The 17,713-nt window shown below is 45.0% G+C and overlaps 1 protein-coding gene across 1 annotated transcript in view; it reads left to right on the forward strand.

Moving 5' to 3' along the window:
• CMTM3 (CKLF like MARVEL transmembrane domain containing 3) overlaps positions 1 to 17,713 on the forward strand; it is a 133,755-nt gene that overhangs the window by 91,495 nt on the left and 24,547 nt on the right. The window contains exons 3-4 of the mRNA XM_069217181.1: positions 3,314 to 3,409; positions 10,314 to 10,434. Coding sequence (XP_069073282.1) covers positions 3,314 to 3,409; positions 10,314 to 10,434 — 217 coding nt within the window. The remainder of the gene's footprint in view (positions 1 to 3,313; positions 3,410 to 10,313; positions 10,435 to 17,713) is intronic.

The raw sequence follows: 17,713 nt of genomic DNA on the forward strand, positions 1-17,713 counted from the left end.
AAGCAGCTGGCTCAAATTAAGCACTGCTGGGGCAAACCAAATAATTTCCACAGTGACACCCATTATCATTCTTCTCTTTTACCACGACATGGATCATGATACGCTTGGCGTTAACCTCAAAATGGACAATATTGTCTCCACGGGCTGTCGGGACAGTGGCATTAGGGCGAATCTCCTCAAGTCTGAAACACCTCACCTCTGTAAATAACGTCTTCTCTCAGGGTAGGGCCCTTTCTCCCATGAATACCTGCTTCCTACACAAATCGCAGGGTATTTGGATGGATGTGATTTAGCCATGGGTGAAATTACCCAAAATGCCTTTATGAGTGTTGCAGGGGCCAGAATCATTGTGCCTGAAATCTCTGGACCTGATAATTCTAGGCCAGATATGCTGCAGGGGCTAGGGCAGTGGCAAGCACTATTGCACAGCCCACCTGCTGCAGCCCCGAGAGAAGCGGGTTAGCAGCATGAAATCTCCTCCTTTTGCATTCCTTTAAAGGAAAGGGCTGACTTATGAAGCTATAAAACCCTTTGTTAAGATGCCTCTAATAGTCTTCTGTGTAAAGAAGCAAATGTAGCAGTACAAACAGATGCCAGCGAATATAATTAAGTCACTAAAAAATCTAAATGAACTTTGCTTATTCAGCACACATGAAAACATCCTTTAACGTTGACTTTAAACATTACAGTTTGACAATAAAGTCAGTTAGCTCTAAAATGCCATTAAACAGCGCTTTACAAAGACTGACTGGGGTTGTCACTGACACAAACACCAAAAGATGTACAACTGCAAATAAGTTATAAAGCTTACTTTCATTTTGATTATCCTAATTCTGTATTCAAGCAACACAGATTTATTCTAAGCAACCATGCTACAAATACTAAATTTGCAAAAGGCAGAAAGACCTTATTTTATTGCTGGGGTGCTGCATAGAGCATTATCTGAGCGCAATTAAAGTATTTATGGTAGGCTGAAAGTGCCTCTACATCCTGACCATGCAAAGTCAGGATGTTCCCTTCCAGCATGTTAATGTTGTTAGTTTTTGGTGTCTTCTTCCCTTTCTCCTTCTGCTGCATAGAAAGCAACTCGTAGCTCCATGATATAAGAAATAATCTGAAGGTTTGGACACACATGGGTGGATAATAGCCTACTCTTGAGGGGTCTGGTTTCACCAGACATCCACGACGCGAGATAGATGAGAAAAAAAGGTTAAAACAAGTAGGACTTTCCAGCTGCAATCACTAGATGGCAGAATATGCACAGCATGTGAATCTAGAAAAGCTTCAGGCTACAAAACCACCATTACTGGTAAGTGCCGTGTTTCCTACTGCTCCCCCAAGAGAGGCACAGTGTGCCTGTCACCCCTCCCCTGACAAATCTCACAAACTATTCCAAAATATCCTGGACCTCAGATGTATAAGATCTTTTCGAATCTCAGGCGGGAGAATCACCTTTCCTAGATGTAGGGTTCTTTTCCATTCTCAGTTTCTGTTTCACTGAGGCTATCCTTTTACTCTCTCCATTGCGGTTTCTTTTTCTGGTCTTTCTTTTTCCCTTTCCCCCTTCTCACTCCATGATTATCTCTTGGGCCTATTCCTCCTGTCTTGCTGCCTTCCTTCCTCCTGTTCCTGGGAGTTATTCTCAACTTGTCCCTCAAACTCTCTGCCCTTCTCTTCATTAGCCTTCTGGAGTGCCAGTTGCACCCATATTACATGGAGGAGACATTCTTTTTTACCCCTATGGCACAGATGGTTATTGATTGCTAGCCAGAAGGGCCTGGAAGGATGACTTGGAGAGACAGCTTAGGGATAACGAATAGAGATTGACATGTTCACTGGTTTAGGGAGTCTCCAGTAATGTTTGGTTCAAGTTAGTTCTTTTAAAGTATGTACATCATAAATAACTCATACTCATTAAATAGTAGAATATAAGAGGGATCGATCAGCAGCATGTCCCATATGTGGTGGGGGCATCGTTTCTCCATATGGCTTGGCAGTGTACTGGTGCATTGGTGGGTGGTGGTAGGACCCATGAATCAACGGGATTACCGCTGGACCACCTCCCCCAGGAAGTGCCTATTGGGCATAGTGGTGCACCCCACAAGAGGAGAGATCTGGTGCAAGTTCCTTCAATTAGCACTCCTTCTTGCAAAGCAACAAATTGCACTGGGATTGCTGGGTGCTCAGGGGCCAGCGGTGGACCGATGAGCAAAAGACACAGTAAAACTGGCATTGGCAAAGAAGACCCATATTCAGCTCTCACTTAGAGATTATAAAGTGACTGAAGATCTAGAGGACTGGGGCAAAATACTAAGGATCTTTCAGGACAGGGGAAACAAGGGGGTTGTCTAGACCAGTGGTTCCCAATCTTTTCACTTCTGTGGACCCCCATTTTATCAATACTGGAGCCCGGGTCCCCCACTGAATCATTATTGGAACCGGGGGACCCCCACTGAGTCAATACCGATAGCTGGGAACTAAAATGATTGCATTTTTTAAGCTGCCGCGGACCCCCAGGGGTCCCCGGCCCACAGGTTGGGAACCACTGGTCTAGACATCTTCCCCAGGTGCGTCAGTGAGCACCTCCATGGAGAGGCAGGTCGCACAAAAAAAAAAAAGGGGGTGGTATGGGAGAAAGGGGGGCACAATATAGATCCACAGACTAAGGCAATGGTGCGATTTATACTGACCACTGGTTAAGGGGGAGTGTGGTGTGGAACGGCAAGCGTTGGGTGGCATGACATCACAAGCCGGCAGGGTTGATCAAGATGAAGCAAGCATTTTGTGGGATTTGTATATAAATGTTGCAGAGGGTTTTATTGTTTGGTATACATGCATGTACATTAAAATCTGAAATAAAGGATTATATTAAAAAAAGACAGACGGTTATTGATGTGCAGCTTTATGGAACCCATTTTATCAAGTACAGAAGGATGAAGGTCTAAGTGGACCAACTAAGTTTCGATCCTGTGACAATGGGTTAAATGCACATCCCTGGAGTGGACGCAATAGTTCACTCGAGACCTGGAGTTATCACAATTCTTCCCTTATCTCCAATTTATGAGTGCACACTTTGCATCCTCATTTCATGATGCTAAACTCACTATTTCTGCCATTGTCCCAAAACCATGTAAACTGGATATTTAATGCATTTAATTAACCTGAATAGGACAGGTAAGCACGTTTTACTAGTTATGTAATAGCAAAATGTGACTGTATGCATGGTTGCGTTAAATGAAAGGCACATAGTCTTGTTAACCCTATCATATCTATAATAACACTACTGTTTTACCATTCTTTCATTTCTTGACAGAACTTTGTCCACTGCATAGTTGCTGCCATCTTATATTTTGCAATCTCAATAGCTGCGGTGGCCCAGTATTATGATGGAGCATCTAAGGCAGCTGGCGTAAGTAATGAACTTATTTGGCTTGTTTACACTATGAGAAAATATTTAAAAAAGCTACATACTTCTTTTTAACACATAAATAAGTATTAATATTCTGTACTTGAATAACAATCCATTATAGAAGCATCTTCAAGTACTGAAGTTCTCCTGAGCACAACTTGGCAAAAATGGAAACAACAGTGAACTCACCTTACTGAGAAGTAAGCTAAACAAAGATTAGTCAGGAAGGGACCGGTGCATCTTTGCACTATAAACAGAGGCTAATTACTGAAAGTTGTTTGGCCAACGTGCACTTTCATTTAAGATATAAGGCTTGCCTGATATCAGGGTCACTGCACTTGGACACCAAATGTGATCCCTCTGGTAGGCCCTTCAGCCCAGGGGCAGAGTGCATGTTCCTAAGTGTGAGGGTACCCATGCATGAGCAGAGGTACCCCTACAAACCCCAGACTTCAATTTGTGGGCTTTGTAACTGCAGGGAAGCCATCTTAAGGTATGTAGTGGACACTGGTCAACACAAGTGGTCCAACTACATAATGGCTTCTCCGAACTTAGGCATGTTTGGTATCAAACATGTTGGAATCATACAACTACACCGATTTCAGTGCTTGTTGCATGATACCATGTATTCTAGGGGTTTCTTAGAGGAACCCTCAGTCCTGCCAGTACAGCCTTGCAGGGTCTGCCTGCCAGCATGCGCTGCTGCAGACCCCAGATACTGTTCTGCCCTCCTGCTGATGAGTCTAACTCGAGCAGGTGAAGGAAGAACAAATGTTTTCATGAAGGAGGGAGGGGTGACCTCCTCTTCTTTAGAACTAGGTGTCTCTGGGCTGGGGTAGCCTCCCACCACCACCAGATTGCTTTGAAGGGCATGTTTGGCACCCTCCTTGATTATACAGGTTTGCACCAGTGCAGAAACCCCTGGTTCCCACTCTGGCACAAAACTACACATAGGACAAGGGAGTGACTCCTCCCATTCAGCTTCTCCACTAGGGAGGTGCACGGAGCTCTGCCAGGTGGCCAGTTGAGTCTGCCATCTCAGAAACAAGGTAGGGAGAGGCTCCTGGGGGCATCTGACTGGTCAGGTCGATCACATCCCTGACTCCCTCTGATAGGTGGGGCACTATGGAGTGTGACTAACCCACTTTTAGGGTTACTTAAGGGCTCTCCCAAGGGTGGGTCCTCAGATTCGCCTAGCAAGACGCTACAAGGAACTCTCTGCAAGACATCTTCTGCTCTGGCCTCTGGAAATGCTTCTGGTCTGCTTTTGGAACTTAAACAAGGCTGTATCCAGCTGGGAGGGCTCGTGCCGCAACATTGTTTCCCCAGCTCTTGCAAGATTTCTGCAAGAGCTCTTGCTAAGGCTTGTCTTCAGACTCCAAGAAGCCCAGCCTCCAGCACTCTGCAACTCGGACATCAGCTTCCACTCTGCAGCTCCTGCGACATGGGACTTCTGTTTTGTTGTACAGCTGAGGCCTCCCTGTGACTTTTGTGCCTGCTGCGAGTGGGTCACTCATGGTGGCTCCTCCAACTGGCTGTACCCCTTGCTGAAGGCCTACCCGGACTCTCTACTAAAGGTTGAGTCACTAGAACGCTGCTGGCCAGCAAAAACCTACATTCTTCCTTGCAACAACTATTTGCGTTTGCCATGGTTTGTTGATGGCTCTGCTAGCCACTGACCCTCCTGCATTCCCAGGATGCCACAGCTGAACTTCTTCCTGCAACACCCTGCAGGACCTTCACCTCCAAGAGGGGGGGCATTGCCTACCTGCAGCGCCTGGACATCTTCAAGTGGTCTGGACACTGTCCCATTCTTCTTCAGGACCTTCACATCTAGAATCCCTCCCCCACTTCAGGTTCCATCGACCTGGTCCATGGGTCGCGACAGCAGCTTGACAAACAAGGCTTTCAATGACTTTAATGTAGGTTTCCAACATCATTACACCTCTATTCACCTCTCCTTGTGTAGGTACTCCAATCTTCTGGGTATCCACGGGTGGGGGTACTAATCAACCTTCTTTGTGCCAACTGGTTTCCTCGCAGTCCACTGGCAAGGGTCCTGAATCTATAAAAACCAACCGCGACTGTCCTGTGTTAGCCTCCGGGATACCTGGCTCGATAACAGCTCTACACCCAGGCACCTGTGGGATATCTGGTGCTCACCTCTAGCAATTTTTTACTCCCTCAGCCCCTGGGATTTAAAACACACTTACCTTGAATGGGCATCTCCATTCTTATACCACTTTCACAGTATATGGTTTGACACCCTCCTCCCCCACCCCCCAAATAGGACTCCATGTATTTCTATGCTTTTCCTGCTCGTTACTAAGTGTATATTTTGTGTGCAGATATCTCCAAGTTGAGATATACCAACGTTAGTATAGTCTTAGTATTGTAATAAATAATACTTCATCTTTGCAACACTTGGTGTGGTTCATTCTTCTTTAAGAGTTACTGACTGAGTACTGTGGTATTGTAAGTGCTTTACACTCCTCCAAGAAAAGCCTGAGCTGCTCTCCACAGCTACCACTAGCGAGCTTTGGTTATCTAGGCACCAAAACACTATCACTAAGAGTTGCCTGAACTCAGTATAGTGTGCCGCACCATAAACTGAGCCAGTCTCCTACAATATCCTGTTAACGATGTTGAAAGAAGATGTATTTGTCAGATCCTAACATTAGGATATAGTATCTGGCCAACATCCATTCATTCAAAGGTCATCAGTGAGCAGGAATACAAAGTATATATGGCTCAGATCTGTAATGAAAACCATAAATGGTCCTCATGCCCTCCGTCCTTTGAGGTCTCCTGACAGAGAGCAGTACCCCCAAGGTGTCTTCCCTCAAAAAAGCATAAGAAATACCACAGGAAGGAGAAGTCCTCTACATCTAGGCAATGCTCCTTGAACCATTCAGGGGCCTAGCCCCAATACTCCCCTGACATCGGTCCCTTCCCAGAGTAAAACCTGGTTCTTAGTGAACTTAAAATAGAGTTCCTGCTGCCATCATCTGATTCCTAGATCTGCCTTGGCCTCTCAACAGGCCATGTTGCTTATTTTTAGGGCTTACCCTCATCGTCCTAGGCTAGTATCAAAGGTGTGCCAGATTCTTAGGGTTCAGTGATTCTAGTAGGTCTGACCGCAGTGCCACCAAACTCAACATCCACACAGACTCCTGTCTTGGTGTTTACTTCAAGGAAGCCTTTTCTGGTTAAGGATCCAATCTGATAATCCTGTCCATTGATTTTTAAATCATCCCTAAATCTGCTGTTTAAGCAGTTTCCTAAACTGCTTCAGCCCTCAAAGAGTGCAGAAATCACTCAGGAAGTACAAATGAAAAAGTCCTCTTTGAAGACCAGTTGAGTGCTAGTCCTCTTGCCAGAAACCAGCTTAGGCAAGAATAGAAAAAACGTTTAGCTTGGATTAACATTCCTTGAAGATGCCAAACCTGATTTTTAGTATGGAAAAAGTGTTGGGTAGGATGCTTGAATTAATCTCAACCACTGGTAAACTTGAGGCCGCATCTCATTCCATCGTTTTTTTTCCTCCCAGTGTGCCATCCAAGATGAGACCCAGCCATGTGCAAATAAGTCTTGATCCTGCTCCAGGTCCTCTCTGAACCGAAACACAAGCAACCCCAACCTTGATTGGGGCTCAGTCGTCGAGCATACCCATCTCACTTAGAGCACCACTTTTTGCCTTACAATGATCAAAACTTTTCTTGGTGACAATTACTTTGGCCCGCAGCGTTTGACCGCCATTTACTTATTTCTCAGTCAAGTGGTTCTAGGTATTTTACAACTGAAAGTTGTATCCAACTTCCACATCAGAAAGTATATTACCTTTCCATTCATCCCCCTCCTCATACTCTGAAGGATCAGGGGAGTCTTTACAGACTGACTATACAGGGGCTTTCCCGTCCGTTGTGATCAAAACATGTGGATGAACTGCATTTTGTATTGTGATCTGCTATGCCTTGACCAAGAAATATCCTGTGTCTGGCATTTTTGCACACACTACGAGGGCTATAGAGAATACTGCTACACTTACCGGGGTGTTCTGGTGGTTTACATTTGCTGGACACACACTTGGTCTCCTCATCATACCTTTGCTAAACATAACTGTCTGTCAGTTCAGTTGTGCAGTGATGGATACTTTGTAAGGCCTGTGTTGCAGGCTTTACCTGAGTAATCGTCACTAATCAGTACAGTTTCCCACCGAGTACTGCTTTTGGGTCAAGTAATAAGATGAGGAATCTGCAGAAAGTTATTCATCCGCAAAAAGCTACGCATTGCTAACAATGTTTCCGAGTAATACATCTTATAGCAGATCTATAGTATCTGTTGTTAGATTCTATTTGGTTCCTCTCTGCATACCTTGGTTGGGTTGGAGTGTATCAACCATGACACAAAGACTGCGATAGCAAGAGTGGACTTGGTGGACAAAAAGAGTCTACTGATTGTAGCAGATTGTGCAGAAATTTAGCAGACAATTTCAAGTCAAAATTAAAAATAGTCACAGGTTTATAAGCTGGAAGGCCAGTACGAGTAACAATCTATTTGTTTCTTCTACAGTACGGTGGGGAATAGTAAACTGAGTGGGTTGTTTTGTTCTGATAGTTTTCTGTCAGTAAGCTTTGCTTCTTCTCATGCTGGTCCCCAGCACGTGATGATATGGTCATGATGATTTTCTGCAGCAGCCCAAGCTACAATGGCAGCTGTCCCCTGGCATCCCTGCAGCAATGCAGGTGGTGCTTTACCTGCTTAACTTGCAACATATTCTCCAAGATCACACATTTTCAATATACTTTCAACATATTATTGAAGCTAGCAATCTTGTCCAACTGTGTTTTTTTTTAATCTTTTTTTTTTTTTACTACTGATTGATGTACAGAATGTTTTACCCGAAGGACTTTTCTTTGCTCAAGTAGCTTGCCTTGTTTAACAGCACATAGTTAGCCTCTCCTGACAGACGTATAAACAATCTATTAATGGTTTATCTCAGAACACCGAAAGGTAGGTTTCCCTCTGACAAGCCCTTGGTACTGACACATTACACATCAACCTGAATAATTGACTACACAATTATATCTCTACCCCTTATTCAGGGCATCACATAATTTTCGATTCAGCAAAGATGTGAACGTGATTATTGTCCCCAGAGAACTGAACTCTACCTCGCCACAACTGTAATGGACACAGCGAGGGCACGGATGGGTACCATATACACAGTCGACTAAGATGGAATGAGTATACGATCACCCAATTAGAGGAAGCGGCAGAAAAGTTGATGCAAGAAGGGCAGGACAAAGAGCATACGCCACCCAAGACCTGCAAGGCTTTCTTAAAGAAACTACTATTTTGGTCAACACGTACACCGAGATCTTTAAAGGAGCCTAATGTGCCAACTACAAAAACTATTAAAGTCCAACCTAGAGTAATACATTTAGCCAAAAAAGAAATAAACAGGACAGGAAGATGTTTATGTAAGGACCCACTAAATGAGGAACTAAGGAAACACTTCTAGGAACAAAGTTTAAAGTCTAGGAAATTAAACTGGGTGGAAATGAAATGGAAATAAGGATACCTTCTGGGCAAAGCTTGTATATACAAGGAAAACTGTAAACTCAAAAATATTCTGGTAGACTTTCAACAGCATAGGCCAGTGCTCCCACAGTATAAATAATTCCAACATTCATGAGGACCATTGGCTTAACTTTGTATGTGAGGCAAAGCTTTGACACAAACGAGCCAGCACAAGACCCCAGCATCAACAAGGGTGCAGGGCTGGCAAACCATGCAGAAGCAACAGGTAAACAGGAAGACATGCTTCAAGACTGCAAGCACAAATCCAGACCTAGAGAACAGCCTCTTACAAATTATTAAGGGAGGCCGCAGAGATGGGGCTACAGGTCCCAATGGCATCCCACAAGTAATCTATAAAAAAAAATCCAGCGTTTTGGGCAACACAATTGTCCAAGGTGTACATCTTTGTCCTTCAAAATGAAAAAATACAAGATTCTTGGAAAGGCGTAGTGTTCAATTCAATATACAAAAGAGGAGACTGATCACTTACAGAAAATTACAGACCGATTTCCCTGCCTGCCCTTTGTGGCAAGAAATATGCAAGGTAGGGTTGAAATCACATGCAAGAAGTTTTCTTTAATAGCCAGTGGATAACTTATTACCAAATGTCGCTCTGGGAACGCCAGTGTTCTTATTCCACCTTTAAGAAGTCAGTAAATGAACTAATGGCAATGCAATCCCTGCTTAAGGACAAGATCACCTTCTCTAAACACCACCATGCCGGATGGTTATTCAAAACTATAACAAACTAGTACCATGGCCATACCTGAAAGCAGGTATTGTGATCCACTAAACAAAGAATCATGAAGAATAGATTCAGGAACCTGCCTTCACTGGACCACAGACCAGCCTGGCTTTGTGGGACAATGAGAGAGGATTCAATCCATTTTTAATCCATTTTGCATGCATCTGCAAAAAACTGTTAAGTACCCGGAGGTATTGTGCCAGTTTTTCAAGGAAGGCATGTTAGTTCACGCAGACCAGCAAAATTAGCTTGTTTTGAGCCAAAGTATATAAGATTGATCTATCTGTCATTTTGTGAAATTCCTGACAACAATACAATTTAATTCATTAATATTAGAGCCTTCCGGGAGTGGGGACCTAGGTCACAGCGAGCGTGAAAACAAACTTTTGTCTGCTAGCACAAATGGAGCCAATGGTTGTCATCTACATCATTGTACAAATCATGTTGCACTTTGTAGTGCTTTTTAAGTACGATAAACCTGTACTATGTTCCAATGATTGTAAATAGTTATGCAATAAAATGTATTATTATAAATGGTTTATCTGAATCCTACATAACATCCTCATTTCCTGCTAGGTATTTGGCTTCATAGCAACCATAGTCTATGCAGTGGACTTCTACTACATCTTCAATGACCTAACACAGTTTCTTAAACAAGGAGATTCAGCAGATCCTCCACAAGCACACACGTCAGAAGGTAAGTACATACATGGAATTACTTTGTTACTAATTGTAGGAAAGTACCATCTTGCCAGGCATGTTACCCCCATTTTTCACTGTATGTATGTTCGTTTTTGCCCATGTTTCACTGGGATCCTGCTAGGCAGGACCCCAGTGCTCATAATGTATCCACTGTATTTGTTCCCTATGTGGTGCCTAACTGTATCACTGAGGCTCTGCTAACCAGAACCTCAGTGTTTATGCTCTCTCTGCTTTCTAAAATTGTCACTGCAGGCTACTGACTAATGTTACCAATTCTCATTGGCACACTGGAACACCCTTATAATTCCCTTGTATATGGTGCCTAGGTACCCAGGGTATTGGGGTTCCAGAAGATCCCTATGGGCTGCAGCATTTCTTTTGCCACCATAGGGAGCACAGACAATTATTACACAGGACTTCCACTGCAGCCTGAGTGAAATAACATCCAGCCATTTTTCACTGCGCATAAGTAACTTATAAGTCACCTATATGTCTAACCCTCACTTGGTGAATGTTAGGTGCCAAGTTACTTAGTGTGTGGGCACCCTGGCACTAGCCAAGGTGCCCCCACATTGTTCAGGGCAAATTCCCCGGACTTTGTGAGTGCGGGGACACCATTCCACGCATGCACTACATATAGGTCACTACCTATATGTAGCATCACAATGGTAACTCGAACATAGCCATGTAACATGTCTAGGATCATGGAATTGTCACCCCAATACCATTCTGGTATTGAGGGGACAATTCCATGCATCCACGGGTCTCTAGCACAGAACCCGGGTACTGTCAAACTGCCTTTCCGGGGTTTCCACTGTAGTTGCTGCTGCTGCCAACCCCTCAGACAGGATTCTGCCCCCCTGGGGTCTGGGCAGCCCAGTCCCAGGAAGGCAGAACAAAGGATTTCCTCTGAGAGAGGGTGTTACACCCTCTCCCTTTGGAAATAGGTGTGAAGGGCTGGGGAGGAGTAGCCTCCCCCAGCCTCTGGAAATGCTTTGATGGGCACAGATGGTGTCCATCTCTGCATAAGCCAGTCTACACCCGTTCAGGGATCCCCCAGCCCTGTTCTGGCACAAAACTGGACAAAGGAAAGGGGAGTGACACTCCCCTGACCAGTACCTCCCAGGGGAGGTGCCCAGAGCTCCTCCAGTGTGTCCCAGACCTCTGCCATTTTGGATGCAGAGGTGTTGGGGCACAATGGACAGCTCTGAGTGGCCAGTGCCAGCAGGTGACGTCAAAGACCCCTCCTGATAGGTGCTTACCTTTCTCAGTAGCCAAGCCTCCTTTCTCAGTAGCCAAACCTCCTTTTCTGGCTATTTAGGGTCTCTCCTCTGGGCTATTCCTCAGATAACGAATGAAAGAGCTCACAAGAGTTCCTCTGCACTTCCTTCTTTGACTTCTGCCAAGGATCGACCGCTGACTGCTCCAGGACGCCTGCAAAACCGCAACAAAGTAGCAAGAAGTCTACCAGCAACATTGTAGCGCCTCATCCTGCCGGCTTTCTCAACTGTTTCCTGGTGGTGCATGCTCTGAGGGCTGTCTGCCTTCACCCTGCACTGGAAGCCAAGAAGAAATCTCCTGTGGGTCGACCGAATCTTCCCCCTGCCAACGCAGGCACCAAACTTCAGCATCACCGGTCCTCTGGGTCCCCTCTCATCCTGACGTGCGTGGTCCCTGGGACACAGTAGCTGGGTCCAAGTGTCTCCCACAGTCCAGTGGTCCATCTGTCCACATTTGGTGGAGGTAAGTCCTTGCCTCCCCACGCCAGACAGTAATCCTGTGTGATCTGCAGCTGCTCCGGCTTCTGTGCACTTTTCCAAGGATTCCTCTGTGCACAGCCTAGCCTGGGTCCCCAGCACTCCGTCCTGCATTGCCCAACTCGCTGAGTTGGACTCTGACGTCGTGAGACCCTCTTTTGTGACTCTGAGTCGACCGCTGTCCTCAGATCTTCTAAGTGCCTGTTCCGGTACTTCTGCGGGTGCTGCCTACATCTGCTGGGGCTCTCTGAGTTGTTGAGCACCCCCTCTGTCTCCTCCTACAAGGGGCGACATCCTGGTCCTTCCTGGTCCCCAGCAGCACCCAAAACCCTCAAACGCGACTCTTGTTTGCGGTATTTCTGTGTGGAAACACTTCTGCAACCTCCAGCACGCCATGGGACATCTTCTCACCAAAGGGGAAGTTCCTGGCACCTTCTGTTGTTGCAGAATCTTCGGCTTCTTCCACCTGGAGGCAGCCCTTTTGCACCTTCATCCGGGGTTTAGTGGGCTCCTGCCCCCCCCGGACACTTGCGTGACTCTCAGACTTGGTCCCCTTCCTTTACAGGTCCTCAAGTCCAGGAATCAGTCTTCAGTGTTTTGCTGGTGCTTGTGGTTCTTGCAGAATCCCCTATCTCGACTATTCTGTCTTTCTGGGGTAGTAGGGTAATTTTACTCCTACTTTTCAGCATCTTGGGGTGAGGTATCTTGGACACCCGTACTGTTTTCTTACAGTCCCAGCGACACCCTACAACCTCCCATAGGTCTGGGGTCCATTCGGGATTCACATTCCACTTTTTGGGTTTATGGTTTGTGTTGCCCCTAGACCTATGTCTACCTATTGCATCCTATTGTGATTCTACATTGTTTGCACTACTGGGACAAGGTGTAAGTACCAAAAGGTACCCACTATAAGCCAGGCCAGCCTCCTACACTAATCTTGATAAAAAATGTCTTCTACATTATTTTTGCAATGTACTTAATACTGTTCTCAAATATGATCTTTCAAAACAATATATGCAAACTACGGGGAAACAGCATATGTTGGTAACCATTTTACCATCTACAAAGAACATAGTATACTAAATATTAAAGGGCTCAATTCACAAAGCTTTTTCTGGGACTTATTCTTGCAGTACTCTTGACTTGCTCGTAACTGCCGGGAGTACGCCATGAGTGCATCTGCAATTCAAGAGAAACTATGGTGAACCACAAGAATAGGCTACAGACACTCGGGGCCAACTCTTTAATTTGTGTATCCGGCCCTAAATCTTTCTGTATGCAGAGAGTGAGTCAACATGTCCCCCCTCATTTCCTTTCCTGCCAGGAACTACATGTTTCCATTGCAGAGCTACTACACTGAGAACATGTGGTTTATTCTTCCATAACTTTTTTTTTCTGACAAAATATTTTCGGATAGGAATAGAAGAACATAAAATAAATACTTGCCCTCCCCTGGACACAGAACCCAAAAAAGAATTACAAAATGACAATCTCAGTTCCTGTGGTACAATAACAATCCTGCCGGTCACACAGGCACCTTTGCTCCATGGTGCAGGGGTGCCTGCATTGGCTCTACGCTGCTAATTGTGCACTAACGCAGGCAGAGGACAGGAATGCACCATATCTTGATAGATATGGCACATTTCGTCCCTTTCCCATTCACACAAGTGTGATCGACAGTGAATTGCTTTCAGGAAGGCAGTGAGCTGTCACTCATACTTCTGTTGGAATGCAGGGCCTGCGATGTGCTAGAGGAAACGGAACTGGACGACAGCTAGTCTGTGGAATGCGGAGCTGCCATTGATATGTGGCCACCTAGCAAAAGGTAAGTTTAGAAAATTCATGCTGCTGTGTTTGCATATGTGCATGGATGTTTCCTTGTGTCTGTAAGTGTGTGTATGTGTGAAGATCTGAGAGTACTGTGTACATCATAGTATTGAATCATCTCATGAATTGTTTGGCTACCTGTTGATGTCCTTTGGTTTTGTCAAATAACATCTGAAGATGGCCGATTCAGAGAAGCTGAAATTGGTTGAAACAGGCAGAATCTTACCTTCTCCATTGGAGTCTAAGATGCCGTTTTGGGCACCTTGATCCCTAAGCCCCAGACAAGAGAGACAAATTTGGCTTCCTCCAATTCAGGTCCTATCCCACCCAATGTCGTACATATATTTATTTGTGCACCTCTAGAAGTAATGCAATTTATGCTACTTTTAGCGACCCTAGTGCCATCATTTTCAATACTCTTGGTGATGATCATTCCACTTTAGCCATGATCATTTCATCCACACTATTACAATACACAGATTATTCCGCTATCTTCACTCACAATCACCTTCAAAAACGCACCAACAACACTTGAAAATTATAATAATCACAACAAGGTAGGGATAAACATCAACATAAAATGTTCTTTTTGGTGACAAGAAACAGAATAGGTGCAAGGTCTCATTGGTGGAAACAGAGTGAGTGGGTAATTATCTTAGCATACGGCTTTGTCGTTACACGTGTTATTTTTTTTGGGCTAACACCTAAAGCAGCTTCTTTTTTCTCGTTCTCTAAGCTGCTTATATCCTAGGAACCTATGCAACTCGCTCTCCATTTTTGCACTAAGGCCACAATTGTCTACCTTTGTATATAGAGCTCAGACTTTCCCAAGGAAACGGGTCAATGGAAAGATCTGACATATTGTTGAACCCACTGTTCGCCCTCCCACTGCAACACCACCATTTCAAATGCGGCTACAGTTTGATTTGTAGAAGCAGGAATTGCCTCTTGAAGCTTAATCTGCAATAATCTTAAAACGCTGAAAGCTCACTTGAGCTTCTTGGACTTTTGTGCCAGATGTGCAATTTAATGTTGTCATTGTTATGTTTTATTTTCGTTGACCATAATTGTTACTATTTGTGCTGTGCCTAGAAACTGAGTCTCTGGCATTGTTGCACTTTATAAATGTATTATCTATGAAAGGAAACATGCTTTTTGCAGGTTTTCCCTTTTTATCTGCTAGGTACTTGTGTAATGGCTCTGAAATCCCTGCTATACAAGCCAGTCCATGTGCCCTGACCATAAAATGGTGCATGTTTAATTGGCTTGTCCCCAATTGGCATAGCTTAACTTCTTAACTTACTTGTATGTGCCTAGTAGATGGTAACCAGGGTCTGTAAGTTAGAGTGTCCCTCAGGGATTGCATCATTTGTTGTGCCACAATGAGAGGGACGAGGTAAAACCTGGCTCCCAGTCTGTCACTGCAGACCAGAAGGGCAATTCAAAACTGCTAACTCGACTTTGCCAATTAAAATAATGGCAAAGCCAAACCTCCCTTTTTAATGTATATGTCACCCCTACGGCAGGCCTAATGAGTCCTAAGGCAGGGTGCTGTATATTAAAAAGAGGAGCATGTACGTTTATGTGTTCCAGCAGTAAAAGCCCTATTTTGTTGTTTTTACTGTGGAAAGGTTAGTAAACCCCATTGGCAAGTACAGAGTTGCAGGATGGCACCCCAGCTCAGCTAATGACTGAATGGAAATACTAAGGTTGGTACTGATTGGTATCAAAGAATCAGTGTCATAAATCTGATGTAATGGTTAAATCGAATGTAATGTCACTGGTGGGCAAGTGTAACTTTAAAAGCTGCCAGTTTAGTTGCCCAATGTTTCCAGTTACTGATGTACACATGGCTTGTCCTGCAGACAGCTTTCTGTCCTCCTGTGGAAATGTGCTAATGACTCCCAGGCAAGGTCACAAAAGGGGCCTGCACAGGAGAGAGGTTTGACCTCCCTCCTGTAGGAAGCCACACAGGTGTTAGCCCAAAAGGCAAGCTTCAAATGGGAAGCCGGCTTTGAAGGGCAAATGGGTAACACTTGGAAGAGGGGTGGTTCTATTATAAAGGCAGACAGGTTGGTGCTGGGGACAGGAGAGGGGAAGCCAATTATCAAATAATTGTTTCAGGGGCGTGTAGCCCTAAGGAAGACACACCCTGTGGGTGGGCCAAAGAACTCTGAGTGTTGAGAGAGGGGACTTGCCATCTTGGGATGGGAGCAAGCAGAATGGTGTATCCTGAGATAGCCAGATGCGACACTCTGAAGGAAGTGGTCACTAGGTGGGCAGGAATCTGGTAGCCCATTGGCTACCTACAGCATCCTGCCCCAAGGGCATTTTTGAGGATAAGAGAGGCACCCCTGGCACCCAGACCTCAGATCTTGACTGACCTGGAAGGACGACTGAAGGTCTGCCCTGCTGCAGAGGGACCAGCAAAGAGAGGCTGCACCGAAGAGGACAGCACCTGCTGCACCTGGTTGCTAGCAAAGAGAGGGACTGTATCTGCTGTGTCTGGCTCGTGGAGAAGTCATCTCAAGGGTGAAGCCAAGGGACTCCAAGAGCCAGCTGACAGGCCTCTGGTTTCGGGCACAGGGACACAACAACTGAAGCAGCATCCTGGGGCAAGTTGGTTGCCCAAAGTCTTCAAGCTGCTACCACTGCCACTGCCGTGCAGCACCAAGGACCAAGATTGATGCACAGACTTGCACCAGACTGTATTGAATCCAGGAGTGCTGTCAGAAAGTTGCTGGGACCCGCAGAAGGTGAGTTAATGACTGAGGAAGGCTTGTCCTGTGACCGTGACAACAGCAACTGGTAGTGCAGTGGAAACTGGACTTTGACCAGACCTAAGAGTACTTTGTGGTATGTCGACCCTTCAACAAGAAGCCCCTCTCCATCTTTGTGGGCCAATGAATCCTTGCAGGAAGACCCCCATCGACTGTGTCATGTTCACAGCATCCTTAGAGCATCTTCAGCATCCTTCATCCCTTGCATCCGGACCACTCCATAGAAATCCATGGGAACGCGGATAAAATGGATGGAACTGTTGAAGGATTGCTTCTCGTGTGAAGATTACTGTTCTTGAGGTCCTTGCTGGTCCACCTGACTAGATCAATGCTCAATTTGGTTGACCTAAGTACTTCTAACCGCAGTGACACTAACCTAAGTTTTCTGTGTCTAACTTGTTGACTTTGCCAAGGCTTGTTTGCGGTTGAGTGAAGTTGCTCTGATTTATTAAAATCTAAATCTCAGTAACCCTCTGGTGGATCTTTTTGTTCTAGTGACTAAAATCTCATAAGAAATATAACCTACTTTTGTAAGTTGGTGTTGGATTTCTTGAGTGACATGTCGATTTCTTCAGTTGTTTTGATGCTGTTTAATGGCTTAACACTTGTGCCTCTGTGTAAGCTTTGCTGCTCAATGCGACAGCTACCCAGGATTTATCTGAGAGTTTGACAGAGGAAACCCAAGGGTCCTAAGAGGGTTGGTAAGTGTATTACATGGTGAGGAAATCAAATGAATACACAAAGTAAAGGCATGAGTATAGAAAAAGTGGTTCTGCATTGCAGGATCCTCATTGACAGTCATAAACGTTGAATAATTCCACACAGCATGCGCAGACCCCAGGACATCTACCTATTTGTACTTTAGGGAAATTAAATTGAAGAATGTTCATCACTGAAAATAATCGTGCAT

This window comes from Pleurodeles waltl, chromosome 12 (assembly GCF_031143425.1).
Source record: "Pleurodeles waltl isolate 20211129_DDA chromosome 12, aPleWal1.hap1.20221129, whole genome shotgun sequence".
NCBI classification, from domain to species: Eukaryota; Metazoa; Chordata; class Amphibia; order Caudata; family Salamandridae; genus Pleurodeles; species Pleurodeles waltl.